The sequence below is a fragment of the Micropterus dolomieu genome, linkage group LG05 (assembly GCF_021292245.1).
Source record: "Micropterus dolomieu isolate WLL.071019.BEF.003 ecotype Adirondacks linkage group LG05, ASM2129224v1, whole genome shotgun sequence".
Classification (NCBI taxonomy): Eukaryota; Metazoa; Chordata; class Actinopteri; order Centrarchiformes; family Centrarchidae; genus Micropterus; species Micropterus dolomieu.
The window spans coordinates 21,597,059-21,624,835 of NC_060154.1; the positions used below are offsets into that span (position 1 = coordinate 21,597,059).

Genomic DNA, 27,777 nt, shown 5'->3' on the forward strand with positions numbered 1-27,777 from the left:
AATTCATGTGCATATATGCATGTGTGTGCATGTACTGAGCTTTGAGTCTGTCAGTCCTTTTCATCCTATAAACTTTTTTTGCTAAAAAAACAAAACTAAAATGTATATATTTCTCAGTGAGCTACTGGATTCTTTTCATTAGAGATAAAGAATGATAAAGCCTTGAAGTACAAGGCAGGGTGCATATTTTGTTTTTGATTGTACCTATTGGAATAATATGGTTTATGTGTGTTTGAAGAGTGTGGGGTGGGCAAAGACAGACAGGCACTGGAATTTGGAATCTGCAGCAGCATATTTTTATTAGTTGGGCAGCACCGCTGTCCTGTCCTAGCATGCTTTGTGTGTGTGTGTGTGCCTGGTGTGTGTGTGTGTGTGTGAGAGAGAGAGAGATAAGAAAATTAAATGTGGCACAAGCTTTCATTGTTCATGTTGCATGCCTATATGCCGGCGCGTGCGTGTTAATGCGTTTCCGTGCGCGCGAGATACACTGATGAGGGCGCATATAGTCCCTTAAATCACTCAGACAATGATGATGCTAATAATGGCACGCGCAGTAATTATCTTCATGTACTGCCCCACCAGCCGCAACCAGGAGTCTCCGGGGAGGGAGGGGATGAGGGGCTGACGGGGTGACGGGGGAGGAGGGAAGAGAAAGTGAGGAAAGTTCTCGGTGGGCGAGTGAGGAAAGACCTTCCGAGATTACGGGATTTTTTACCTGCTGGTCTTCCTTCTTCATCCGTCCATCCAGAAGAAAAACACTAAAGACGGGAGTAGATGGGCTGCTAAATTTAATTTATCATCAATTAAACCAGCTTTTCTGCATGTGCGCTCTTAATTGGCAGCTTGTGGAGTGCGCGTTAAAACGCACGTGCACGAGGCAGCAGTTCCTGTGCTCTCGCGTGCAGAGCCGACGTTCCTCTGACTGCAGGTGTCCCACGGAGTGCAGGGGAGCCACGAGGGAATTATTGGCCGCCATATCGATAGCTTCAGATACCATATGATGGATCGATGGAGCCCTGTGCGCGAGACATGGCTGCTATTGCTGCTAATCACTGTGTTTTACACCTCTTGGGCAGGTAGGATGGAATATAAAGGACTGTTTATTTGTTTATCTTTGCGCAAATAATTGTTCAGCTCAATTCAAGTGCCTCAATTCAATGTTTTAGCCTAGTTGATGCTCAATTAGTACATGTTTCCTCCCTCTTTCCTCTTTATCTGCTCCTGGAAGTGTGTCACATCAGTTGTCACCACCTGCCCTCCAGAGTTAATGAAAACCAAGTTTGAATGTCATCCTTAACTGCATCCTTAGAATCAGTTTAATACTTTCCAGCAAGCACACTCACTGTCAGTTTGTGTATCTGGCAAATTTTTGGTTTGTTTATGTGAACTTGATTTGTGAGGGATAGATCACTTCCTAAAAACAGGACTCTCTCCCCCACAAAAGTGTCTCCTAGTCATTTTCCACTTAACTTAAAGAAAAATAGGGTTTGGTCTTCATTTTTGACAGATTTCAGCGTGCCAGGTCATGCAGGCCTAAAGCTTATTGAACTGAACTACCTAGTTCTGGGCTCCTTGAGCCCACTGCACATTTGCTAGACAGTCTAAAGGCATATGCCTATATGTCTAGACTTGTTCTGCCATACCTGCTGCATCAGTCTATTGCTCTCATACAGCAGCATGCAGGATATTTAACCTGTGTAGCTGGGTAATGGGGAACATACTGAGGCAAACTAAGCTGTGCTGAACTGTACTGGGAACACTTGGTTAAATACAGCAGCCCCCAGAGCTGCACTGGAACCATGAGGAGGTCTTATCCTAGGGCTTTTAAAATCTGGAGTCATTGATGTTGGTCAGGATAAGGAGGTGAATGTGCATCATTTCGTTTGAGTAGGCACGTTTTATGAAGGAGTATTCTGTTTTATCTTCTAACGTTAGAAAATTAGCCCACAAAAACTACAGAAGATCTCAAAGTAAACAAGTAAAAGTATTTCCCAACATGTCAGACTATTCCTTTAAAAGTTGAGCTTCAAAGTTAATTCTTGACCTTGGAAACAGCAGTTGGCAAAACAAGTTTAACTCCAGGTGAGATCTTTGGAAGATCATGTGATATGATTGAAAGTTCCAGAACAGCTACTAAACGGACCTTGAGGTGAGGTTGTTTAATCAGTCATGTATAATTTGTCAGTGGGTTAACTTGTGCAACAATTCTCAACCCATTCTGAGCCCTCAGAAAAAACAAGGAAAGAGTCTTTGGAAAACTCAAAGCTGAACCACACGTCCTTCATCTGAATTTCATTACATCAGTTCTCTCTCCATCTCTTTTAATGGCTGTTTTATTTGCAAGTCTACATCCACCAGTTTAATGCAGAACTACATTAGCAATTCGCTGTGAAGGATTGAGCAGGTGACTTGGCAGAGACTCCACCATGTTGCTTCCACCTGCTCTGTCTGTGAAGATGCTGAGAAAGCTGAAAGGTATTTAGGTTATGTCCCAATAACTGTTAAGTCTTTATTAACTGCATGTCTTTGTACTGGAGATTAAAAGAAAACATGCCTGCAGGCATATCATGTCTAAATTATATGTTAAGAAATAAGGTTGTTAGGCTTCTTTGCAATATGATTATCGCACTATAGCATGTAGTACTCACACATTCTGGGTAAAATTGCCTGTGAAGGTCATTACTCAAGGGAATAATGTGACCTCTGGACCTTTAGGGCCATCTGGGGTCAAACTAGGTCAGGGTGTGGACGCTGTAGGCTCTCACACCTGGCAGTCAGAGAGTCATTTCTAAATGATAAAGAGAAACACAGATACACAGAAAAAAAAACGTATACACATAATCCCACAACCATACACACAGTATAATGTGTACTTCCGTTGTGCTCTTACATTCCTCTTCAGCTACTGCACAAACATTTTCATAACCCCCACTGTTAAACTATCATGTCAGTGACATGTCACTCATGATTTTTTGCTTACAGTCAAATATGATCACACACCTGGCTGTCATCAGGTTGGGTGTGAATTATGGTCATAGTTATCTGAGCTGGTCAAGTTAGGTCAAGCATGTCACATTCTGGCCTAAGGTGTATCAGGCACTTAGATGGCTCACTGTCAGTATGTAACTTGTGTGCTCAGGTAACTAAAAACCTGAACTTTCAAAGTATTCAGTATTCTATTAAACCTATTCTAAAATCAGCTGGTTGCCAGTGTAAGGTGGCTAAATTCAGATGTGTTTAGTTTAAGCCTTTCTGCTATATCCAATTTTTGCTACATCTAGTTTCTTCCAAAACAACAGTAGTCAGGATCAGAAACCCTGTCCTCAGTGGAAACAAGTTTGTATTGGACGATTATGCAGGACACAATATATGTCTTTTGCATTGTGTTAATAAAGTTTTGATTGCACAATAAAGAGTAATATCAGCATCCTGTTTGGCTCTCAGCCAGGTTAACACAGGTTACTAAGTAGAAGACAAACGCCTCAACCATCCGCATGTGTTGCTTTTATTTCATTGCCTGGCATTCCATTTTAATCCTAGCACGACATTAAAAGTAACTTTTTAAATCAGTAGCCTCATGGGTCTGCATAGGTTGAACATTTAAAAAATGGTGCTCTTCTGGCCACACCTCAATCGGTGATGTTACAGCGGGTGTTTTTGATATGACAGATGATGGGAAACACCTGCTGTGACATCAGCGAGTGGGATTTCGATAAAGAGGCACAACAGTAGTAGTTGGAGTCGTACCACCACTTTTATTTGGCCCAGACTGAAATATTTCAACAACTGTAGGATGGGTTGCCATGAAATGTTTGCAAATACATTCTGGTTCTGTTCAAGATGAATTGTAACAACTTAGCTGTACTTGATGTTAGCATGCTTACACGCTAAACTAAGATGGTGAACATGGTAGCATGGTAACATGGTAAACTAAGATGTTGAAGTCTTGTTTCAACATTTTTAGCCTTTTTCTCCTTAATTTGGACATTTACTGTCATACTAATAAACCTGCTAGCAAAGAGCGTCATGAAAAGGGCATAATGTGTGCAAAGGTTCATGAGTTTCCTTTCCACAGTTGCAATGATCCCTCAACTGCTTCCAACCCACAGTCAGCTTCTATTTTTTGCTAAGTTAAAAACTCTGAAGATTTTTTTCTCTCTTTAATTAATTCATTAATTAAGGTATCATTGTGTCAATTCACGTACTCCTGTGTTTCCAGGAGCATCGTGAGAGACGATGTATGTGAAAGAAAAGTCAGCAGTCTGTTTATGTGAGATCTTTGTCAGTTGTGCTGTAGCAGAGGTGGAAAATGCTTCTCTCAACTTAACAAAACAACATGTGTGGAGCTGCCTGCTCAAATGATAGGTTTGGAATGCTTTTGTTCAGTGATTGATAAGAGGAGTCCTTGCAATTGATGGTTTGAGCCGAATTGTTTAAATTAGGTTTTTAGGTCACTTATGAGCAGCCTAATGTCTGAAGATGTTCCTCACAACAGACATTGAGAACAGTTAAGTGACAAACTGATAAAGGTTTTAGCTCTATAAGTTTGCAGACATTGGTGCAATTTGCCTTTATTTTGTTATCATTCAGTCTTTTGGTCCAGATGGTGTGTAATTTTAGGGTGCCAAATGTGTTTGGATGTAAAAAAAAGTCTTATGAGTGTGCTGTTTTAATATTTTCAATACTTGCTAATGACCAAATACCTGCAGAACAGATTACATATTCATTATCCTTAGCCATACTTTGTTTTGAGTGCTAATTAGTAAATGCTAGCATGCTTAACTAAATGGTGAGTGTGTTTCCATCCATGCATTTTCAATGTAAAAAAACATGTGTGGAACAAAAATCTAGGTCCAAAAAGTATTGAACAAAAGTTTTTACACATGGCTGACGCAAAAAAGTTGATGTATTGATATAACAAAAATATGAAGAAGTGTAATGGAAACAGACATAGATGAAATATCAGCATGTTTGTGAGTATGTTAGCATGCTGATGTTTACATTCATAGCACCGCTATGACATCCTCACAGAGCTGCAAGGATGGCTGTAGACTCTTAGTATTGTTTTGACAAAACTTTGTTAGTGCCATTTATCAAAGTATTATTTCTATATTGTTCTCTGCTATAATTGAAGTCAGATTTATTCTTGTTTACACCAGATACAGTTGATTCTGTTGTAATGTCTCTGTTCAGCCTTTCCATGCCCAACCAGAAAGCCATCTTTATTTATGTAGGGCAAAAACAAAACCCACCAGTGGGAATAAGCTGATTGGAGCCACGTTTAACACTGTCTGTATAAATATGAGACTGAACTGACTTGAATATGTATAAAAGCTGTTAAATCAGAGATGTAGTGATAAGTTTTCATAGAGCAAGTCGTATAACTGGACTGCTCAGTAAGTGGAAGTTGGTTCTTCGGTTGGAGGAACCCGCTGGCTTGATATCCAGGAACTGTACTTTTACTGGTGATGCGCAGTGTTTCATGTCATCATTAAACATTATTTAATTCACTGTCAGGGCTTTGTTTTGAAAAATATTTTATCAGTTTAAACTTGACTTGACACACGTGTTTAAATCTAAATGAATTTCTTGGATCAAGTAAAGTCACCATTTGCACCATTTTGTCTGACTTATAGCAGATCTATCAATTTTCAAACAGAAATAAATTGCTGGTGATCATCATGTGTATAGTAGACCTGTGTGCTATACATCTTTCTTGAAAATAAGCTAATTCTTTGTTCTCCAAAATCAAAGTCACTGTATGACACAACACCCAACAATAACAGAGGACAGAGCCACTAAAAGCAATGTGTAGCTGTCCGAGAAGAGTTGGAGCCCTGTGCTTGACAAATATTGACGCAGTCTTTGATCTGTGTTTGAGAGGAAGAGTGACTGTGTGTTGGGATGGATGTATGTGAAACCCTTCGTTGTTCATTTGGATGAAGAGGAGAGAAGATTGCGACTGTGATATTGAGACTTGAGATGGTGTGTGATCGAAGGAGATAAGGAGCACATGTCTGCTTGTCTGCCAGCTTCTTATTCCTTTTCTCTGTCACTGATATTAAGGATTCATCTAAGTAAACGCGTGTGTGTGTGTGTGTGTGTGTGTGTGTGTGTGTGTGCTGTATGCACAGACTAATGTGTGTGTATCAGACAGCAGGAGAGAATATCCAGTGTGTTCCTTTGATCAGAGCCAGCTGAACTGGGAGGAAAGAAAACATATGGTCCCTCCATCCTATTCTTCCCTCTGCACTCTTTCTCCTCGACTCTTCTTCTTTCTGGTTTTCATCTCCCCCCGTTTTTTTTTTTTTTATCATTCTCCTGGTTTAGTCTTTTAGTCTCCGTGGAGAACTATGTCAGAAATTTGAGAAAAGCAGCAGAAAGAGAGAGTGGGCAGAAGAAAGAGTAAAAGAGGTAAAGGACTCCTGGGACAGATCCTCTGGGGGGGGGGATTTGAACCTGGTGTGATGTCTGTTTGTGTGTGTGTGTGTGTGTGTGTTTGTGTGTGTATTTTGGTGCAGTGACTAAACATTAATTCTTCTTTCTGCAGAAGGCATGTTATTGCATTCTTCGCCATTACTGAGTTAAAGACAGGCTAATCACATCCACACATCCACACACACGTGCGTACACAAAAAAGCACTTAAACACATTTAAACACACACACACAAACACAGACACACATCTGGTTTCCAGAAAATCCATAGTCTTTGCAATATGGTGCCAGTTAAATTGTCTGTGTGAGTGTGTTGTTTGCGTCTGCTTCACTGCTCCACTTACTAGTTTGTCCTGTAGGTATAAATGTGGAACCTTAAACAGAGGTAAAAAAACAAAAAACAGTGGCCTCCACTTCATTGCTTCACTTTTTTGTTAACTGACATTTTAAATTCAACACTTTGTCCATCGATCCTTCTATAGTTTGGTATGCACACATTAATCAGATTAAAAAGGTATTGGCCATACATGACCAATCCACATCAGTTACTCAGTAACATACCTTACATAAACATGAATATTTTCCACACAATGTGTCATACATATTTTAGATTTAGATAATCATGCTAACACCCCTATATATTGTAATGCAATGCAATGCATGGATCCATCTACACTGGTGGATGGATTTGTAACCTTTGGACAGAACCAGGCTTGCTCTTTCCCCCTATTTGCAGTCTTTATGCTAACTTAGGCTAATCAGCTTCTGGCCCCAGCCACATATTTACAGTTCACACATTAGAGTGGTGTCGATATTCCTCTCTAACTCTGGGCAAGAAAGCAAATAAGCATATTTCCCAAAATGACAAACTATTCCTTTTTCAATCAAAGAGGAATTGTGCAACGGCTAAAATGCTGTTTTAGCATTTTACATACAGGACATACCAGAAATTGTCGGTACTATCAATAAGCTGGTATGACAATGATATTCTGCGCTATATTACTTAAAAACTTATTTGACTAAATTATAATTCCCAACTTAAATTCTGGATGCGTTGAATTCAATATTTCCCCCTAAACAAGATTCTGTACTTTATCACCATTTCAGCTTAGCTGAAAGGTATTTTATTTGGTGAACTCACATAAAACAAAAATGTTTTGCCATTGTCGTTGCATTATATCTTTTTCTAATATATTTGCTCTTATAGTTAATGTAACTGAGACATACAAAAATATATCAATATAATGCCGGCCAATACACCGCCACCACCACAAAATGCACACACTGTATCACAGAATTAAATCAACATGACTACTCTAGTAAAAGTCTCAACAACCAAAAATGAACTTTTAGCTGTAAGGTAATCACACTGCAGGACTGGTGTATTGCATTGCAATACACTGTGCAGGTGTTTCTATTTATCTGGTCACTCAGAGTATGTTTTGTGTCATGCATGACATCATCAGCACTGAAGCTGCAGTGGGCAATCACAGCACAATAATAATAAAAACAATAATAATCCCCTGGATGTCAACTTTTTACAGACGTTTCTCAGCCCATGAAGCAACAAAAAATCACTGGATGTTTTAACAGCACAGTATTAGCAGTATCAGTAAATAACATGATGTCCTGCACATGACAGGCAGAATTACAAGCTGACAGAGTGCCAACAGGCAAGCTGGCAAATAGGCAGATGGACAAACAGACGGACAAACAGACGGACAAACAAAAAAAAATGGGTGACAAATACATCTGGCACTCAGACTCAGACATTATGCCAACCTGTTGTGTGCACACACACGCACTTGTGTGTTGTGTGTGTGTGTGTGTGTGTGTGTGTGTGTGTGACTGCGACTGTGTGTGTACATTGAAAGGTGCGAGGCAGATGGAGGGGTTACGTAAGCCCCAGAAATACGTGTGAAAAGAAGCCATACTAGTAGAGGCATGCCCTCCTCTCCTCTCCCCTACCATCTATTATTTCCTGTATTTTACCCCCTTCTCTCCCTTTTTACTTTCAACATGCTGCACATTTCTCTCCTGTCCCTCCCCCAGTCCCATCTTTTACATCCCATCTTTTTCTGCTTAATCCACCTCACAGATCTCTGACCACTGTGTTCACAGTGTTCAAAAGAATGTGTGCTAGCATATGATATATGTTTCTGGATAAGCTACAGCTCAGGCTGCATCTTTAGATTTCCAAATGTCTCATTTGCTTTTTGTGTTTCTGTGTGTGTGTCTGTGTGTGTTCGGGCTGAATCATTGTCAGAACACATGTATTCTTTATTGCCCTCTGGTTAGACTTTTGTTTTGTGACTTCTCCACGTATCAGTGCCAAGATGGGCGTTATCACGTGATTACACTAAGCTTCTGCAACAAGTATGTGTCCTAGAAAGAGACACTGAAACGACAGAGAGAGACAGACAGAGAGCACGTGGTCTGACTGAAGTATTTAATTTGTTTGTTTACAAGGTAGCTTAATTATAGGGCCCGCATCACCCACATATCTCAGAGGTAACATCACACAAAAACAAAAGGTTTGCACATTAACAGAAAGTTTTGAGTCAGAAAATTCCGAAATTGAGCTAAAAGAGGGGGAAATACTCTACAGAGTGCTCGATCCATTGTTAATGTAAACTGTATTGTACTTTTACCTGTTGTTATTATTATTATCCTCATGCTTACATTCAAATACACATGATACTCATCTCCCAAACAGTTGTCATCATAAAGGTTACGCTTTAAATTCTATCCAAGCCTTTATTTCTTCTCCATAGTTTGGTTCCACCCAGGCATCTTCCCTGTGTGATATTTTTAATAAGCAACTTAAAACATATAATTTTCCTCATTGACTTTGAACTGTATCTTGTTGCTTCAATGCATGCTGTTTGAAGTGTGGGGGAGTATATATTGTTTCTTTATTTTCTGTGTCTTAACATGCTCCCACAGGCGCTCTGTAAAAAGCTACCTAGCTAGCTAGCTCTGTAAAGCTGGGGTTGGGACAGAAAGCTGGCCAAAGCAGCCTTAATGAAACTCTTGTTTTCACACACATGAACAAGCACAGGTATTACCATTTTTTGCTGTTGCATCATAAATTTTACCACGTCAGATGTCTGCTCCTTGTGCTGTCACTTTTGGGACAAAAGGGACTAAAAACTTGACTTTTTTCTTTCAGTAAATTAAACCTTGAATTAAGTAATTTATGCATATAATAGACACCCTTACCAATGAAGGTGCTGACCAGGTGAACGCCCTGATGAGTTTGGTCAGATCAGCTGACCATCAAATCTACCGATCTGCTCCATCATTCTGTTTCCTGTCTCTTTGCAGCCGATCATATTGATGTCCTGAAGGTCCTGGAGCTGTCAGAGGACATGGAGGGTGTATCATTGGAGGCTGGACTGTGCACCAGCAGGGAGGGACAAGAGGAGACAGACCTCTCCTTTAAGATCGACAAGAAGATTCAACTGAGCGCGCCCACCAAGCAACTCTTCCCTAGTAAGTTTTAATTTAACTGTGTGTAGACTTGTCTGATAGAGTAAATAATTAAGTGTAGATATGAATGTATTTGGTCCATGTGAGCTTTTGCCCTAATGTGTATATGTTCATCCTGTCCAGATTCGCCATTCCCTATGAATTTCTCTGTGATGACAACAGTTAGAGCTGTGAAAGCCTCACAGGTCTTTCTCCTTTCACTGTATGACTCGCAGGTATGCGCCACATCAGGATGTTTAAATCAACCTTTCACTCATCATGCTAAATATTTAACAACTCTGCTTTCTGTCGCTCTGCATGTTCTTTCTTTTGACTGTGTCCAACATACATTTTGTACATTCCTTTAATCTGATAATTCAGCAAAATGATCCACCATACTAACATGCCAGAACGACCTTGAGCAAAAAACTAAATCCCTACCAACCGTGCAGTCTGCAGCAGTCACGCCTAATACGATCAGCATCACAGGTTGTTATCAATATGGGAATTCGTTATTGCCAACATTGCTACATTTTGTTAAAGATTTACCAAAAACAGTTTAACGTGAGTGCACTAGCTGGACAATGTATACTTTTAGTTGTCTGACATGAAAACATAATTTTCCCTTTTTCCATTATCATTTTATCCTTTCAATCTGTGTCTCCGTGTGTCTCAGGGCACACAGCAACTTGGTGTGGAAGTTGGCCGCTCTCCTGTCTTCCTTTACGAGGACCACGAGGGTCAGCCACCTCCAGAACTTTACCCTACTTTTAGAAAGATCAACCTGGCTGATGGAAAGTGGGTAACTGCACACACACAGGCACCCATACACGCACTTTTGTGTTCAAATTTTGACATAAACCTTCCCTTATTTGGCTGGCACAGATTCTAAGAACATATTCAGACACAAACCTTTTCATAAAAGAAAGTTGGAACAGAAGTTAATTTCTTCTTCTCTCCTTCCTGCCAGGTGGCACAGAGTAGCCTACAGTGTGGAGGGCCAGGCAGTGACTCTCTACCTGGACTGTGTCAAACTGGACACCCTGGACCTGCTCCGAGGTCATGAACCCCACGTTAGCACTGAGGGGGTAACTGTGTTTGGCACACGACTGCTTGATGAAGACGTGTTTGAGGTAGGACTCTTCTAGGGCTTTTACAGTATGTGGGTGCTCGTGCGTGCTATTCATCAAGACATGGAGGGGGTTAAAAGCAAAAGAAGCAGGTGGTTTTGTTGCACAAAGGAAGAACCTCGATCCACCTTGTTAAATGTTAAAAAAAACCCAGAAAAAAACGTGGCAAAAAATACAAAGTAATGAAAACACACAATAAGTTCCTTGTGTGTGGTAAGGAAGGACCTCTGCTTGCTGCTGCTTGTTTGATTCCTCCATCAAATTGTGACAAATGAATAAACATAAAGGCTTGTCTCCTTACACTGCCCTCCAGTGGTTATGAGGATGTACTGCATTTTCACATCTGCTCCAAACCTTAAGCTGCAGATGATTTAAATGTATGTAAAGGTCGAACTTATGGCAAATAATTGGGCTTGTAAATGCCCTCTGATAAAATATTTAATCTCTTAGCTCATCAGTAGTTACTGTAGAAATTAACATAGCAAATCATTCACAATGAACACTGAAAAATATTTGTAGCTATGTCAAATCTTAATGAGCTCTGTTTCCGTTGTGTCCTGAGCAGTGTGAGGCCATCTTAAGTGTGAACTTTCAGTGCAATGTTAGGTGGTCCATCTGTTGAACTGAACAACTCCCTTCCCATGTTTGGCTTGGACTCCCATCCACATGTGTGTGGATGTGTAAAATAGAGCGAGAGGCAGAAAGATTTTGTCCCTGTCTGTGGACTTAATGTGCTGGCGCCACTTGAGAGTGAAGCTCTGGAGACGATTAACTGCAGAGCAACGATAAAAACAGCCTGTTAAGTCACTTTGATCTGACTAAATGAACACATACATTCAAAGAAAAAGACACAGGAGACAGATGCAAATGACATATCATTCATGTAAGTAATGACACATTGCACAGTGAGGACCAGTGATGACATCATCATGTCACTTCATGTAATGATCATACGGTTTCACTAATGCAGAGACACAGATTTGCTCAGTTTTGTTGGGGGTTTTGTTGTGACACAGGGAGACATCCAGCAGCTGCTGATTGTCGATGACCCCAGAGCAGCAAAGACATACTGTCAGGATTACATCCCAGACTGTGATGCACCTTTGCCCTACAACAGCATATTAACAGAGGCTGAGGAGGTAAGTCCCCTTTTAACGACCAATCACAGAAGGCAGAGAGAGACCACGGGTGAGAAGGGTCTTTCAGTCTACCTGCCCGATTCCACTCATAACACACACTGTGAGGTGTTGACTGTTGTAAATTCAGACTCTTGTCTTAAAAGTAACAGAGCCCCCAAGGTTTTATCTGTCAACTGAAAAATATTACAGGTATTTATGGACTGTTTAGAAGGCATATTGGGCAAAAGACAAATGTTTTAATCATTTTCAGTCACATGTACACTAGAAAATCCCTAACATAACTTAAAAGATCACAGTGGGCTCTGCAGAAACAGTTGCTGAATGGAGAGCTAGTCCATTATACTGTAAATATTTGCATGTGTATATTGTATTTACATCTCTGTTTCTTTCTCTCAAAGACAAACACACACAAATATGTCACCACTAGTTGTAGTTCGAAGAAAAGCATTACTTAGATGCCTCTAGTTGTTTATTTCCCTGCTGTCCTTATTATACTTCAACTTTAAAATAAAATCATAAAAAGCTACTAGTGTCCTCTCTTTCTTACTTGCTTACTTTCTCTCTTTGTCTGTTTCTTTCGCTCTCCATATTAAAGCACATTACATGGTTTTTATTTGTGCCAGTGTTCCACACTCCTGGGAAAAGAATTGTCTTCCGCTGCTGCTGTTTGATTTATCAACTGGCTTACAGCTCAAAACACTCAGAGATTCCTGGTTTATTCTAATAACACCAGAAATGCAATCAGCAGGAAGAAGCCATGTTAGTGCATGTGAGTCCGTTGCTGTGAAACTGATGACTTTCAGGAGAACGTTACAACAGCTGTTTATTTTCTCATTTAACGCCATGAATTAAGGATTTATTTTGAGTTGGTGATTGTTCGAACAGTAGAAAGACTAATAAAGATGTTTTTGGTGAGTTTTATTTTGTTTCTGTCCAGTTTAACAATGATCTGTGTAGTAAAAGTATTGTTTTTTTCAGTGGAGTCTGTTGGTGAGCAGGAGGGATATAACGGCTGTTTCTGGTTAAACCAAAAGGATCTCACTGTTTAACAAAAAGATCTTTGTAATCCTTTCCAAAATGTTATCATGTTGCACTTTTAGTGGATATATGCTACTTTGACAGGCGCGTTTGTACCCAAGGATTACGTTGGTGATTGTTGGAACAGTGGAAAGACTTTGGTGATTTTATTGTATTTCTGTCCAGTTTTAATGAAGTGTGTTTTACGATGGTTTGCGAGGTAAAATTACTATTTTATCAGTTGAGTCTGGTGGGCTGTAAGGTAGGTTTGTTTTGGTCTGAGATGCTGGTTCTCTGGTACGACATTTAGTAACTTTCCACAGGCTAAATACAAAGACTAAACTGCAGCTGTGTGTGGGCTGTGCCATGTATTTCTTGTTTTTTTCATGAGATGTCATGTCAAGATTTGTACATCTTGTAAAGACAAAATGTGCTTACATCATGCATTGTCTGCTTTTGTTTTTTTTTGTGTCATCTGTTTGATTGTTTTATGGTCTTCAGGTGGAGAGAACACCTAAGAAACATGTGGTTGAGGAATTTGAGGAGTTTGACTACAGTGACCTCTATGACGACATCTCTGTGTCCACAGTCAACGTACAGCCCAATGTCACTGAGTATGAGGTGAGACAGCAGTAACAGCTACATGAGCTTGGCTTTGTGTCTATGTGTGTTTCATTTCCTCTGTATTTTTATGTCCCTCATTATTTGTCTGTGTGTGTTTGCTGGACAGATCATAGAGTATGAAGACTATGACAACACAACAGATTACTTCCATGTGAATGAGTATGAATATGAGGAAGAATTTGATGAGCGACCCGCTGAGAGAGAACGGGCATACTCCTTTAACACACAGGTACCATCCAACCTATCCCACACCAAGAGTTTGTGATGTTATACATACAAGGAATCCTGTGTAAAGAATAAAAAACTACCCCTCTTTGTCTTGTTGTAATCTACATGAATGCTGTTCATATGTCCATATTTATCCCCTCTTTTAGGATATACCGGAAAAAGGACAGAAAGGAGAGCCGAGCTTTTTGGGAGTGGTGAGGAAAACACACACAGGCTTAAAAACATACACAACCACACAGGGGCGCGACATTGGTCCTCGAAACTTATTGAATACAGATGAAAAAGCATCCACAGCATTGATTATCAAAAACTGTCAAGTACCAGAACAAAGGCATTGAGTGCTTGGTCAAATTCTTAGTCTTGTTTGCTTATCCTTTGATCAGATATTTCATTCATCTATACTCGTCTTGTGTGGGTTTGCAGGGTTGGAAAATAATTTAAGACAGCTTGTGAAGAGAAGTTTTGCATAATTTTTAAAATGAAGAAAATTATTTAGTAGAAAATCAGTTTACACTTCTCAACTTAAAGTGTTGAAAAAGGGATAGATACAACCTGACAGATTTAATTTACCATCAAACAATATACGTTTTTCTAAAGTTAGAGATTTAGAGATTTTGCCAGTCCATTTATACCATGGCTACTATCCTTTTAATATATCTATTTGTGTTAGAACATTGTGGGCAATGTTGTAAATCAATTATTATTATAATTTGTTATGGCAATATTGTAATTTTATATGATTTTTGCATCAATGTGAAGAAGTCATTTGGTTTTTCAGATGTTTAATTTGTTGAATAATCCCTGTCTGATAATTTCCATTCAATTAACAATTTCTCAATTAATAATCTTTTAAGGAAGATTTTTTTTGTCACATGAATTAAAATGCCACCAGTGCTTTCATACAATGAACAAAAATTTACTATATCACAATTTATTACTAAATGTCAAATATTGGGCAGGATGTTCAGCTCGTCTGGCCTGCCTAATAGGTAGCAAGGTGCGAGGTATGGGTTTGTGTATCAGTGTGTCTGTTGATTATCTCTGTGCCGTATGATGAAATGCCTATGTGATTGTGCTGCAACTAATTTCCCTACGGGGATAAATAAAGATTGATTGATAGAAATATTAGTAACAGCCTCATCATCCTGATTAGTCAGGCTCTAGGTGTAGGACTAGTACCAGAACAGAAAGTGAGGCATTGAATTGAATGGTTATCACTGGTATGAATGGTTACATTTAACCAAACACCTCAGAGAAAAGGTTTGTTTCTGTGAAATTTCTTCAGGGAACGCAGATTACAGGACCATACGGGCCTCCAGGACCTGAGGTTAGTAAATTTTCCTGCATGACATGTAACCTGAAACACATTTTTCTTCAGTATTCAGGCAAAACCTGTTTTGCATGTGGGAAAGGTGTAACTGGAGTGACCTTAAATATGGAAATGGAAGCTTGCAACTAAATAGGTTCCGTCAAACTCAGCTGGCCTTTTGTGTTTTTTGTCTGTGTGTGAAGGGAGAGCCAGGGTCTCCTGGAGTCAGAGGACTAGTAGGACCACGAGGAGACCCCGGGGAGCTGGTGAGGACTGTCCTCTGTTTGCTGTGTGAATAACAGAGTCCACCACATGTTGGCATCTCTCCGTAACTGGCGTCCCTCTGTCTCCTCTCAGGGCCCTCCAGGGCGGCCAGGCCTTAACGGAGCTGATGGGATACCAGGTCCCCCTGGAAACATCATGCTCATACCGGTAGGATGAAGATACTTTTGTGTTGCCTGAGGCCTTACATGCTGCATTGATGTTGCTATGGCAGTTATTTGGTCCTATTAACCCTTAACATAACCCGGGGGTAAATGGGAACCTTTGAATGTCAACGTAACTGAGAAATGAGCTGCCTCAGGATTATTACATAAATTTGTTTGACTTTGCAAGTAAGGCCATCACCTTCCCCTCAGCTAGCTTTCCACAACCCCTTCAAAACATGTGTTCTTTATAGGTGTCAATCAGATTTTTAACCAAGCATTCAATTTAGCTCTACAGTATGTTACTGGATATACTATTTGTTTACTGCAATGTTTGTGTGAAATTAGTCAGCTGTAGTCAAATGACACAAACATACTCCTTTGTTTTACTGATTTCCTTAAAAAGTAACTGGGGGTTGACTTTTGGTCACTGTTAAGGCCACAAAATATGATTCACATTATTTTCATATTCATCAAAGCATACAGAGACCCCTTGTAAGTTATTCAGATGTTTCTTTTAAATCCTATTAATGTAAGACTTGAATAGCAGTACTACATTATGGCCACTAGGTGGGGTATTGACTGTGTCTCTCTGTGTGTGTGTGTGTGTGTGTTTGTGTGTGTGTGCAGTTCCAGTCGGGTAGTAATCAGAAGACAGGTACTGGGGTTTCTGCACAGGAGGCGCAGGCTCAGGCCATCCTGCAGCAGACCAAGGTATTCAAACTTTAGAAATATTACCACCACCTCTTAAACACGCACAGAGCTGATGTCCAACTACTGCAGTTTGTGTGTTGCTTTCTGACTCCTTCTTCTCCCTCTTCTAGCTGGCTATGAAGGGACCTCCAGGGCCACTCGGTCTCAGGGGAAGACCTGGAACACTGGTGGGTGAGATCACATCATGTTGCCATTTTGTTGTTTGGTGTGTGTGTATCCCTGCATATTGTTTTTTTCTGAATAAGGAGACGGGGAGGTGCATGTGAAGGATGAATAATCTGTTTTTGTTTTTCAAGATTAAGCACAATAAAGCGATTTGGTCATGCTTCTCTGGTACTTAGAAACATTACAAGATTTTAAAAATACTTACGCAGACTGAACATTACTGGACACTTCAGACCGACAAATGCATGACGAGGCAACAAAACACAAGTCAGATAAGGTGAATCAGAACATCCCATGTTTTAGCACACTTCTTTACACACAAACTTCTTCTAATTGGGGTGTTTGCTGTGTTGCATTCACCTCCTGGTTAGTGCTTGGTTACAAAAATGTTGTTCAGGAATTCACTCCCAAAGCAGTGGAAACAAACGTTGCATCTTAAGTTAAAGGTCCTTAAGTTCACTGTAGTGGAAAATTCAAATTGGAAGATTTATACACTACATGTATACACACATGCAGGCAACTAATTGTCGTAAACTTTTTTCCCAGGGTGCACCAGGTCCATCTGGGCTAAAGGGGACCACTGGAGACATGGGGCCACCTGTGAGTTAACTGGTTGTCACGGCAACAGACTGTATAACAAGCAACTCATTTGAGAACCAACTCTACCGCTCTGTTTCTACTTTTTGTTTTCTTAGGGTCCTCCAGGACTGCCAGGTATCCCGGGCCAGAACGGACGACTTGGAAAAACGGTGAGACTATTTACTGCAGTCTTTTCTCTGTAATCTGTTGTCATCTTGTTGTTCCACGCAATGACCACGTGATAGTCTTTTCTCTTTAACTCAAACATTTAGAGTATGTCGTTAACTTGTTGTGTTTGTTTATAAGGGTCAAGCGGGTACAGATGGGGGCCGTGGTTCAATAGGCGAGGCTGGAGCAAAGGTGAAGAAGAACTGATATCATGGTCTCAATCTTCACCTACTTCTTAAAATATGAACTAATCTGTCTCTTTTTTCTCAAGGGGGATAGAGGATTTGAAGGCTTGCCAGGTCTCCCTGGAAACAAAGGACACAAGGTAAGTTGTCTGGCTGAATGGGTGAGTGGTGGTAAGCAGATAATTCATAATACCAATAACCAACCTCCATGTGTGTATTTTCTCAGGGGGACAGGGGTAAGCCGGGCCCTACAGGTCCTGCTGGAGAGCCAGGAGAAAAGGTGAGAAGTCACTGTGGCTGTTGGTATTCATGTTTTGCAGGATTGTGTTTCTGTATGTGAAGGATTTCTTCGTGTTTGTGTTTTTCACAGGGCTCTGAAGGGCCAGCTGGGCCAAGAGGACAACCAGGTGATGCTGTAAGTGTCAACACACAATCAAAAAATTCGGCAATGAGATAATGTTGTGGTGAATTGGCGCTTTATAAATAAAATTGAATTTAAATGAAAAAACACAAATATATACAATAAATTACTAATTTGAATCCACAAAAATTTTATTTAATGTAGCATTTTTCTAAAACACAATTACATATACATTCAATTATGCCTGTTTTTCAAACGCATACATACAGACACACACACACCGTGTATCTATACATATAAGGAACCTCAGAATGCTTTCCCTACCCTTTAACCTTAAACTACATGCCCAACCACAACGCTTAGATTAGAAGATTGATACCACTTTGTACGGTGAGCTTAGCATAGCATAAAGACTGGACCCAGGGAAAACAGTGTGCCTGGCTGTGTCCAAAGGAAATTCATTGCGCTTTGGAGGTATTGGTAGGCAGTTTTTTCCTTGGACAGAGCCAAGCTAGCTGCTTCCCCTAACTGGCTGGTGACATTAGCAGCCTTTAGCTGACTCTTTTATCCAAAGCGCCTTACAATTGCTATATATGTCAGAGATTGCACGCCTCTGGACTCAACTAGGGGTTAAGTGTCTTGCTCAGGGACACATTAACATAATGATGTGAGAGTAGAATGCATCTTTTAATCTAACTCTCAGCAAGAACAATATATACTAATATACAACACAAGAGTCTAAAACACTACATTTTAATTTAACTATGCCAGATACCCTACCACACACAAATAGATACCCATGCACTATACCTTCTGTGCTTCTATATGAAGATAATAGATTCCCTAGCCACTTACCTTAACCCTAAAACCAAGCCTTGATCCTTAAACAGCCCTTTGAAGAAGTGAGGAGTAGCCAAAATATTCAGACTTTCCAAAATTGTCCTCACTCTACTGCAAAATCTAAAATTCTTATTGGTCCTCACAAAGAAGTATAAAGGCACACATACTCAATTATATGCAATTATACTTCATCAAATGTAACTGATGTGTATTTCAGGGTCCCAGAGGTCTGAATGGCCCCAGAGGTCGTCCTGGTCCCCCAGGTCAGACTGTGAGTATGACATTTACACTTTTTCATACATACCACCTCTGTGTATGCGCACACACACACACACACACACACACACACACACACATACACACGCGCGCGCATGCACAACATTCACAGTCACACGCATTAATCTCTACCCTTGACAACAGTAAAGACATTAGACATCAGTAATCTCCCTGGTGTCTCTCCTCTGTGTTTATCCATGCAGCATTAATAAGGCTCTTTTCACCTCCAACATAAATCCAACTGTGGTGTCGCTATCAGATGATATCACGTTAATGCCTAGTCATGATGTAACTATAGTTTTACATTTGTTAACATGATGTTATGTAATTCTTATCTCATCTGAGAAAATGACTGTTTCTCTGCCAGGTACATCACACAGGTACAACACCTCAAGCTGTTTCTTTCTAGTTTGCAATACTTGCACTAGGTTTGCACTTGTTACCATCTGATAGGACACAGAAGAAGGATTTTTTAAAATGCATATTTATGTTGGTGTTAATTAATTAAGCATTAAACGCCTCAAGCAGGGAGGTATTAGAGCCGTAACCAACAGTGTGGCTGATCATTTTCAGGTTTATTTAGCTGTTGTACCAGGAGGCTCATGTAACAAGCCTTAGGAAAGCCTCCTATATTCTTTAGTCAGACAGGAAAAGAAAATGTGTTTTAGAAATAAAGGGTTAATTTGAAAGAAAACAACATACATTTCTTTTAAAAGTCTGGACACAGGAGAAAACAGTGTGCCTGGCTGTGTCCAAAGGAAATTCATTGCGCTTTGGAGGCTTGGAGGCGCTTTTAAAAACCAGAAAAAAAATAAGTCCCCTCCCTTAACAGTCTTCCTTTCTCTCCTCACAGGGCATTCGAGGAATTGACGGGGTTCAAGGTTCAAAGGGAAACATAGTGAGTGTAATAATGGTAGTAGACAGTAGATCCTGATAGCAAAATACTTCCCATGACATTGTTTTGTGTTTGTAACAGGGATCCCCAGGAGAAATCGGAGCACCCGGACAGCAAGGCAACCCTGGAATCCTGGTACAAGCAGAGAGCAGTTACTAACAAAAAAAATGTCATATGTGCATACGCAAAAATCCACATGCTCCATCTCTCCTACAGGGTTTTCCTGGTGCTCAGGGGTTAGTAGGGCTGCCAGGAGAGAAGGTAAGACCCTTGTAGTTAGATTTTTTACTTTGGGGTGAAGGAGTTGCGACCAATTAACTGATCTTTGTCACCTCAGGGGCCTCAAGGGAAGAAAGGGATGCAGGGCTTACCTGGAAACGACGGGCCCCCAGTAAGTACAGGCATGTTTGTACTCATGTACGTCTGAGGACTCTTATTGACACAATACATTTCCTAGTCCCTAATCCTTAACTTAACATCATAGCTATATGCCTAACTACAGAATATGTCCTCTTGTCAATAGGGTCACCCTGGAAGAGAAGGTACTCCAGGTGAAAAAGGACTGCCGGTGAGTCTGTTGTATGCATGTATCTGTGTCTGTGTACAATGCATGTATAATGTGTTGCTGTAGTTACAGTTGACTTAAAGTAATAGTTTGACATTTTGGGAAGTATGTAATTGTTTTCTTGCCATGTGCTCCCAGCTCACAACTTGTGATTTACACTTTTTTTTTTGCAAATTAAATAAAACGGATTAATGTGTTTTCGAGAAGCTGGTAGGCGGATTTTGTTACCTTTTTCACAGAGCCAGGCTAACTCTTTTCTCTTATTTCCAGTCTTTGTCCCAAGCTAAGATAACAGGTATCTGGCTGTAGCTTCATATTCAACAGACCGATATCAGAGTGGCATCAGTTCTCTCATCTAACTCTCAAGGAACGAATAAACATATTTCCCAGATTGTTCCTTTAATGTGTGTTTTCATTTGTAGGGTCCTCTAGGTGTGCAGGGGCCTGTTGGATACCCTGGACAACGAGGAGTTAAGGTATTCCTGCTATGGTGTACAAACCTTGTATTACAGATTCACTGACTTTAAAGTCTTCTAATGAATTTCATGGTCCTCAATTGGTTGAGGAAATCTTTTGAAACCCCATTCAATAAATTAAAAGATTAACAGTATTTTTTTTTTTTATTATTTTTTTTACAGCTGAAAGGTTTTCACTACCTTATCATCTTGTAGCCAAAGAAATAAGTAGATGATTATGATTTTCGCTGCCAGCCAATCAAATTTAATGGGACAGCATGCAAGCAATTTGAAGTTATATTATATGTGTATAGGTATTTTTCTTGTTGACTTCCAGTGTGTTTTTTCTTTGCTGTTTGACAGGGAGCAGATGGAATCAGAGGATTAAAGGGAAGCAAAGGCGAAAAGGTGAGAGAGACAGAGAAGTGGCAGAGTCTGTACACATTGAGAATGTTTTGTTGACTGAAAAGATCATATTACCTCCACAGATCAAGATGCATGCTGTTTTTCATTATCAACTAGGGTTTTATGTCTGTTAAACTGGACTGTCTTGCTGTCTCCTCCAATTCATTCTGTCTGCAGGGAGAGGATGGTTTCCCTGGGGCAAAAGGGGAAATGGGAGCAAAGGGGGACGTTGGAGACAACGGACTTCCAGGTGGACGAGGAGAAGATGGGCCTGAGGGGCCCAAAGGCCAGTTGGGTCCTCAAGGAGAGGCTGGCCTTCTTGGTATTTCTGGAGAGAAGGTACAGAGCTAAGTTAGCATTTAGAAGGCTAATCAACATTGATCAAAATATCAGTAAATATTGTTGTCATCTTGAACAAAAACCTATACAAGATGAGTTAAGAGTCAAACTATTTCTCTTTTTTAAGGGGAAACTGGGAGTTCCTGGTCTGCCAGGATATACTGGGCGCCAGGGACCGAAGGTAAAATAAATAATTAATGATTGATTACATGAATGTAGACAAGTTACCTCATGTAGTATATATAATTTGTATAAATTGAACGTATCTTCATCCTCCCCAGGGTTCTGAAGGATTTCCTGGTGCACTGGGAGCTGCAGGAGAGAAAGGGAAAAAAGTGAGTACAGGGTTTAAAATCATGACAATATTATTTCAGGAAACCACAATTCCATTAATGTTCTGTCTTTTGTGGTTTTACCCAGGGACCTGTCGGACAACCAGGAGGCGCAGGCCAGAGGGGTCCAAATGTGAGTGCTGTGTCTCAAAACATTCTCTAGTTCAGTTGGGAATTAATTGCACAGAAAGTGAGATTTATTTGAAAAAGATATTCTACTGCTAGAAAATCAAGAGCACCCTAATGTCAGAATGCACTTTTCAAACTGGTAACTCAGGTGATTAGACAGAGAGCGCTTAACACTTGCCCCCTGTCCCTGATATCTTCTCTTAAGGGTTTTCCTTTAGAGAGTCAATTTGAACAAAGAGCTATCACAAGCCTTTAGCATTCAGAAACGATTTTGATTAAAATGGCCTGATGTTCAAATTGAATGTACAGTATAGCAATGGGGAACCATTTTAGTTATCAACATACTTGAGGAATATGGAGTAACATCACTACACTACACCGGAGTTGGTGGAGACCAAAAACAGAACTAAAAGAGAATGAATGTTGGACGTTGTGAGGGGCCAAAAACGAAAACTAATACTTTACTCTTGGATATGTAAATAGGAAACTGTTTGCTAACAGGTTTGCCATATTTACTGAAAGTGCATAATATGTCAGTAGCGCATTTACAGCTAGGTCTCACTCATGTTTCTTCTATGGCAGGGTGCACGAGGTGCCAGAGGGGCAAAAGGGCCTACGGGAAAATCAGGAGAAAAGGTCTGCTGACTCTTCTCTCAGCCAATCAGTCATTGGGGTGAAATCACATACACTATTAGCTGTGCTTCACCAACTTCTATCCATCACTTCCTCCATGTTCTTCTTCCTGCTTACATTTTAACAGGGTGCCTCTGGACATGATGGCGTCCCAGGATCTCCTGGAGAGAGGGTAAGAAAAACACTGTTAATATATGTTATTAATGTATTGATCATTTGATTGCTTGCTTTTTATATTGGGTGGTTATGTTTTTTAGGGACCTCAAGGGCCGCAGGGAAGGAATGGAGAGCCAGGACCTAAGGGAGCAAGTGTGAGTTGCGACAAAAAGACACATTCACGCATAAACACAAATTCAGAATTGATTCATTAGTCATAATCTTTATTTGCAATTGTGTGTATCAGAATAAATATTTATTCCACCACCAACTTCATGCAGGGGGGCACCAGCACGCAGAAAGTCATGATGCATGATGCATTTTTGATCTTGTGCTGTATTTGATGCTCTGTTGATGATTGTATGTTGTTCCTCAAATGTAAGTCTCTTTGGATAAAAGCATCTGCCAAATGAGTAAATGTAAATGGTAAAAAAGCAGTGCATTACATGTCCTCCACTGGAAGGGCACCCTAGAGGGCACTTACCACATTTTATCTACCATAGGGGCATCTAGGAGGGCTCTTCTGCAGGGATTTTTTCAAACATAGGGACACCAGTTGCTACACTCTACCCAGTTGTTGTTGCCTAAAATCTCAATGTTATATACATAGCAAAATAAGAACAAGAGTCATCTAAAAGCCTTCACATTGAAAACACAATCTTCCAAATACACACATGTTAGCAAACAAATGACTTTGACCACTGAGTATGAGTATCAGATTTTTACGGTCCAAGGGATGTTCACAAGTCTCTGATGATAAAATTGTTTGTGACTGAGAATGCACTGGAATGAAATTCTAGTAATATGCTGATATGAATCATTCACAGTGGCCTACAGGGGACAGTCAGAATGCAAGGAGGGTGAAATGTAAAAAAAGTTCTTATGACTGTTCAGACCATTTTTTTGCCCCTCCTCTTTAACATGATGGACATTACATGAACTTGGTAGGCCAGTTTATATCCTGACCTCACATTCATTTCTCACCTTGGTCTTGGCTTATGTGTCTGTGTGGTTCTGTGTGTGTGTGTGTGTGTTTGTGTGTGTGTGTGTGTGTGTGTAGGGTCCTTCTGGAAAGGATGGACTTCCAGGTCACCCAGGTCAAAGAGGAGAGCCGGTGAGTGAGGTCACATTTCATAAAAGTTCATCAGTTGCTGCATTTTTGTCTTTGAGAAATGGTCTTGACCAAACACACACACACACACACACACACACCAGAATATGTTTTCTACCCATCTTTTTCTGTGACTGCAGGGATTCCAAGGGAAGACGGGACCTCCAGGACCCTCAGGTGTTGTGGGGCCACAGGTGAGCTCAACAATGTGAATGGATTTTCTTGCACTTCATGTCTGTATTCATGTCATTGACCCAATCACATGTGTGCCTCAGGGCAAATCAGGTGAACCTGGTCCAACAGGGGACCGTGGTCACCCAGGGGCCCCAGGTGTACCTGGAGAGCATGGTTTGCCTGGGACTGCTGGGAAGGAAGGTGGAAAGGTGGGTCCGCACATTCACTCACACACAAATACTGATAATCATCATCTCATAGAGTGATCATTTGTGTTTTGATTGTACAATGATTTTTGTTTCACTCAGGGTGATCCAGGTTTCCATGGGACACCTGGGAAGAGTGGTCCCACAGGACTGAAAGGGTTCAGAGGGAGCAGAGGAGCCCCTGGAATTATGGTAACACACAATCACAAAAATACACACACACCACACTTACTTGATTTATTAATATTATAAATTATATAAGCTACGTAGTACAAATTATTTGATCTTTCCAGGGACCTCCTGGTCTGAAAGGAGGATCAGGACCTATTGGATCCCAAGGAGCCATAGTGAGTTACAAAACATCTCTTTTGTTACTACAGTTCATGTGTAGGATGCCTTCTAAATTGTTTTTTTGTTTGCGAATTGAAAGCAAATGTCTTTGTACTTGTGAACATTTTCAGTGCAATACTTAAGTTCAATGAGGCCATGATCACCTGATTTCCACTAAACAATTCACATGTAAATTGTAATTTACTATCAATTTACTATGTAATTAACTATCAAACAACCATTATGATTCCAGCAGTTTTTATGCATCCTTTTCTTTCAGTACCTCAGTACTTTTAATTTCCAAGTAGTTCAAAGACCATCATGTCTTGTCTGTAGGGGGCGACAGGTGAGAGGGGCCCTCCAGGACCAGCAGGTGCCATTGGACAGCCTGGTCGGGCCGGATCAATCGGAGGACCTGGACCAATGGGAGAGAAGGGCGAGCCAGTAATTACATCTAATTCCTTTTTTCTACAAACTGTATTTAGTAGTTCTTTTATTATGTATTATGCAGAATAACACATGTTGAATGTGTTTGTGTTCCAGGGAGAGAAGGGACCAATTGGACCAGCAGGTCAGGATGGAGATCAGGGACATGTAGGGATGCCTGGGGTTACGGGCCCTGCAGGACCTTCAGGAGACGATGGGGATAAGGTAAACTGTTGTGTGTGATTCAGAGGTAGAGAGAGTTGTATGTCTGTCCTGTGGCAATAAATTGTGTCCTCCGTGTGTGTGTGTGTGTGTATGTGTATGTGTATGTGTGTGTGTGTGTGCGTGTCCACAGGGAGAGCAAGGAGAACCAGGGCAGAAAGGCAGCAAAGGAGACAAAGGGGAATCAGTAAGTCTGAAGCTGGAGAAGTACATCAACATGGACTGTTCTTCATAACAAGAGTAGATGTGATCAAGATAATTTCTCTCTCTCTCTCTCTCTCTCTCTCTCTCTCTCTCTCTCTCTCTCTCTCTCTCTACCCCCACAGGGCCCCGCAGGCCCCACTGGTACTCAAGGGGTAATTGGTCAGCCAGGACTTCCGGTGAGTCTGCTCTAATGTTTGTATTATGTTTATCTCTGTTCAGTTTTTTGAAAACTAAAAGACTTCAAATCGCGAAATGATAAAAACCTAGAGAAAAGCTAGTTAGATGCTATCTCATTGTTTCTGGCTTTTATAACTCTTGCGTTAATGTTTATCTTGGGTCAGGAGGATTTTAGGACTCATGACACTTTAATATGTTAAAGGAATAATGACATTTTTTGAAAACTATGCTTATTTGCTATCTTGTTGAGTGTTAAAAGAGAAAATAGCTCTCTCATGTCTGGCCATTAAATTTGGAGCTGCAGCAAGGAAACAGTTAGCTTAGCTTAGCTTAGCATAACCTTGCACCTGGAAAGCCCATGTATTAACACGTTGTAACTTAGTTGGTTTTGTGGTTTTAGAGGATTTGAGGTAATTGTGATCATGAGTTAGCCATGTAACCCACAGAGAGTATAGCAAGTCACTTCGCCTGGCCAAGAAATAGGGGAGCACACATAATACCCCGTAGTATCATCATTTTTACATTTAGTTTTTTGTATGGATTTAACAAACAAGATACAGAATAAAATAAAAATGAGCTCTCTTAAGTGCTTTTGTTACAGTTAGACAGACCCAGGCTAGCTGTTTTCCCCTATTGCCAGTCTTTGTGTTAAGCTAAGCTAAGTTTACCAGCGTCTGGCTATAGCTCAATGTTTACCTTACAGACATTAGATTGACATCAATCTTTTCATGTAACCTCCTGTTGTAAGAAAGCAAATAAATGTGTTTCTCAAAACATTGAACCATTGTTTAAAGCAGTGGCCTCAGGAGTTGTAACCAAAAAGTCCAACATATAAAAACATAATTTTTAACAATACTTCATTATCATTTTAAGTCATAAAGACGTTCACTGTTCACTCTCCTCTGTGTACCAGGGTCTAGATGGACTACTGGGTCCCCGGGGCCAGCAGGGCATGTACGGTCCGAAAGGAGATGAGGGTCTCCGTGGCTTTAAGGGCCTTAAAGGACCAATAGGATTACAGGTGAGATTTGTATAGCAGTCACGGTGCAGATCATTGAAGCAATATCTTGGAGTGAACTTGGAGCTCTTCACTTTAATCCTCTAATCCCATGTTTGGTTTTCAAGGGCATGCCCGGTCTACCAGGAGAGAAGGGTGAGAGTGGCCATGTGGGACTAATGGTGAGCTTTATTCCAGTTTAGTCCCTTATTTACATCACATTTTCCTTTGTTACACAAATGAATAAACTGCTGTAATTTCTCCCACATTACATAACCTGGTTGTAGGGTCCACCTGGTCAACAAGGCCCTAATGGTCCTCAAGGACCTGTTGGGGGACAGGTAAGTCTCACAGTAATATGAATGCATTATCTTTTATTTGAGCACTTGCATTGAATTCTGAAGAAAAACTGTGATCTCTGTGTTGTGCAGGGTCCGACTGGTCGACCCGGGATGGTAGGACAACCAGGTATTGTTGGAGAGAAGGTAAAGAAATTAACTCATATATTTTGCATACACATTGCATGACAACGCTCCTTCCATAACAAATTGTCTCTTACACATAATTTCTTTCTCTCTAAGGGGGAGGATGGCGAAGCAGGTGACCCTGGTTCAGTTGGTGTTCCAGGAAGGCTAGTGAGTTTGTTTGATTTTTGGGGGGGTCAAAAGATGATTAAAGGCATCTTCAAATTTTCTCCATCTATCTTCGTTTTTGAAGTTTCTTGCTCTTCTCCTTTGCCCCAGCCATCTTATCGCTCACTCTGCTCCTTTGGTACTTTAGGGAGGAAAAGGAGACCAGGGGGAGAAGGGAGATACGGGCCCTTCAGGAGCAGCTGGTCCCCCAGGAGCCAGGGGCACCGCAGGAGAGGATGGAGCCAAGGGCAATGCTGTGAGAAACAATCATTCTAATAAACTCTTAAATACTGTACCGTTGGTACAGGTGCTGGTCATATAA

At 40.6% G+C, this 27,777-nt stretch overlaps 2 protein-coding genes across 3 annotated transcripts in view; both read left to right on the forward strand.

Moving 5' to 3' along the window:
* LOC123970943 (cytochrome b-c1 complex subunit 10-like) overlaps window positions 1–27,777 on the forward strand; it is an 82,100-nt gene that overhangs the window by 46,498 nt on the left and 7,825 nt on the right. The gene's annotated exons all lie outside the window — the stretch shown is intronic.
* LOC123971221 (collagen alpha-1(XI) chain-like) lies at window positions 754–27,777 on the forward strand. Its single transcript, XM_046049929.1, has 50 exons — window positions 754–1,076; window positions 9,764–9,931; window positions 10,052–10,143; window positions 10,584–10,705; window positions 10,878–11,040; window positions 12,054–12,176; window positions 13,695–13,814; window positions 13,924–14,046; window positions 14,192–14,239; window positions 15,331–15,372; window positions 15,558–15,620; window positions 15,712–15,786; window positions 16,410–16,493; window positions 16,604–16,660; window positions 17,205–17,258; window positions 17,354–17,407; window positions 17,544–17,597; window positions 17,677–17,730; window positions 17,817–17,870; window positions 17,961–18,005; window positions 19,009–19,062; window positions 19,921–19,965; window positions 20,044–20,097; window positions 20,179–20,223; window positions 20,300–20,353; window positions 20,486–20,530; window positions 20,950–21,003; window positions 21,346–21,390; window positions 21,565–21,726; window positions 21,854–21,907; window positions 22,008–22,061; window positions 22,147–22,191; window positions 22,770–22,823; window positions 22,948–22,992; window positions 23,078–23,131; window positions 24,037–24,090; window positions 24,228–24,281; window positions 24,363–24,470; window positions 24,570–24,659; window positions 24,761–24,814; window positions 25,134–25,241; window positions 25,341–25,448; window positions 25,579–25,632; window positions 25,772–25,825; window positions 26,740–26,847; window positions 26,952–27,005; window positions 27,111–27,164; window positions 27,255–27,308; window positions 27,405–27,458; window positions 27,604–27,777. Exons 1-50 carry the CDS (start codon window positions 998–1,000, stop codon window positions 27,775–27,777), a joined length of 3,720 nt encoding a protein of 1,239 aa, XP_045905885.1. The 5' UTR covers window positions 754–997.

What these genes read in the sequence shown, in the direction of transcription:
- LOC123971221 (XM_046049929.1), top strand. Translation starts at nt 998, where the DNA reads ATGATGGATCGATGGAGCCCTGTGCGCGAGACATGGCTGCTATTGCTG. An exon ending in ATCAACCTGGCTGATGGAAA is followed by an intron (nt 10,706 to 10,877) that starts GTGGGTAACTGC and finishes CCTTCCTGCCAG; the next exon opens with GTGGCACAGAGTAGCCTACA. An exon ending in CTGGGCGCCAGGGACCGAAG is followed by an intron (nt 21,908 to 22,007) that starts GTAAAATAAATA and finishes CATCCTCCCCAG; the next exon opens with GGTTCTGAAGGATTTCCTGG.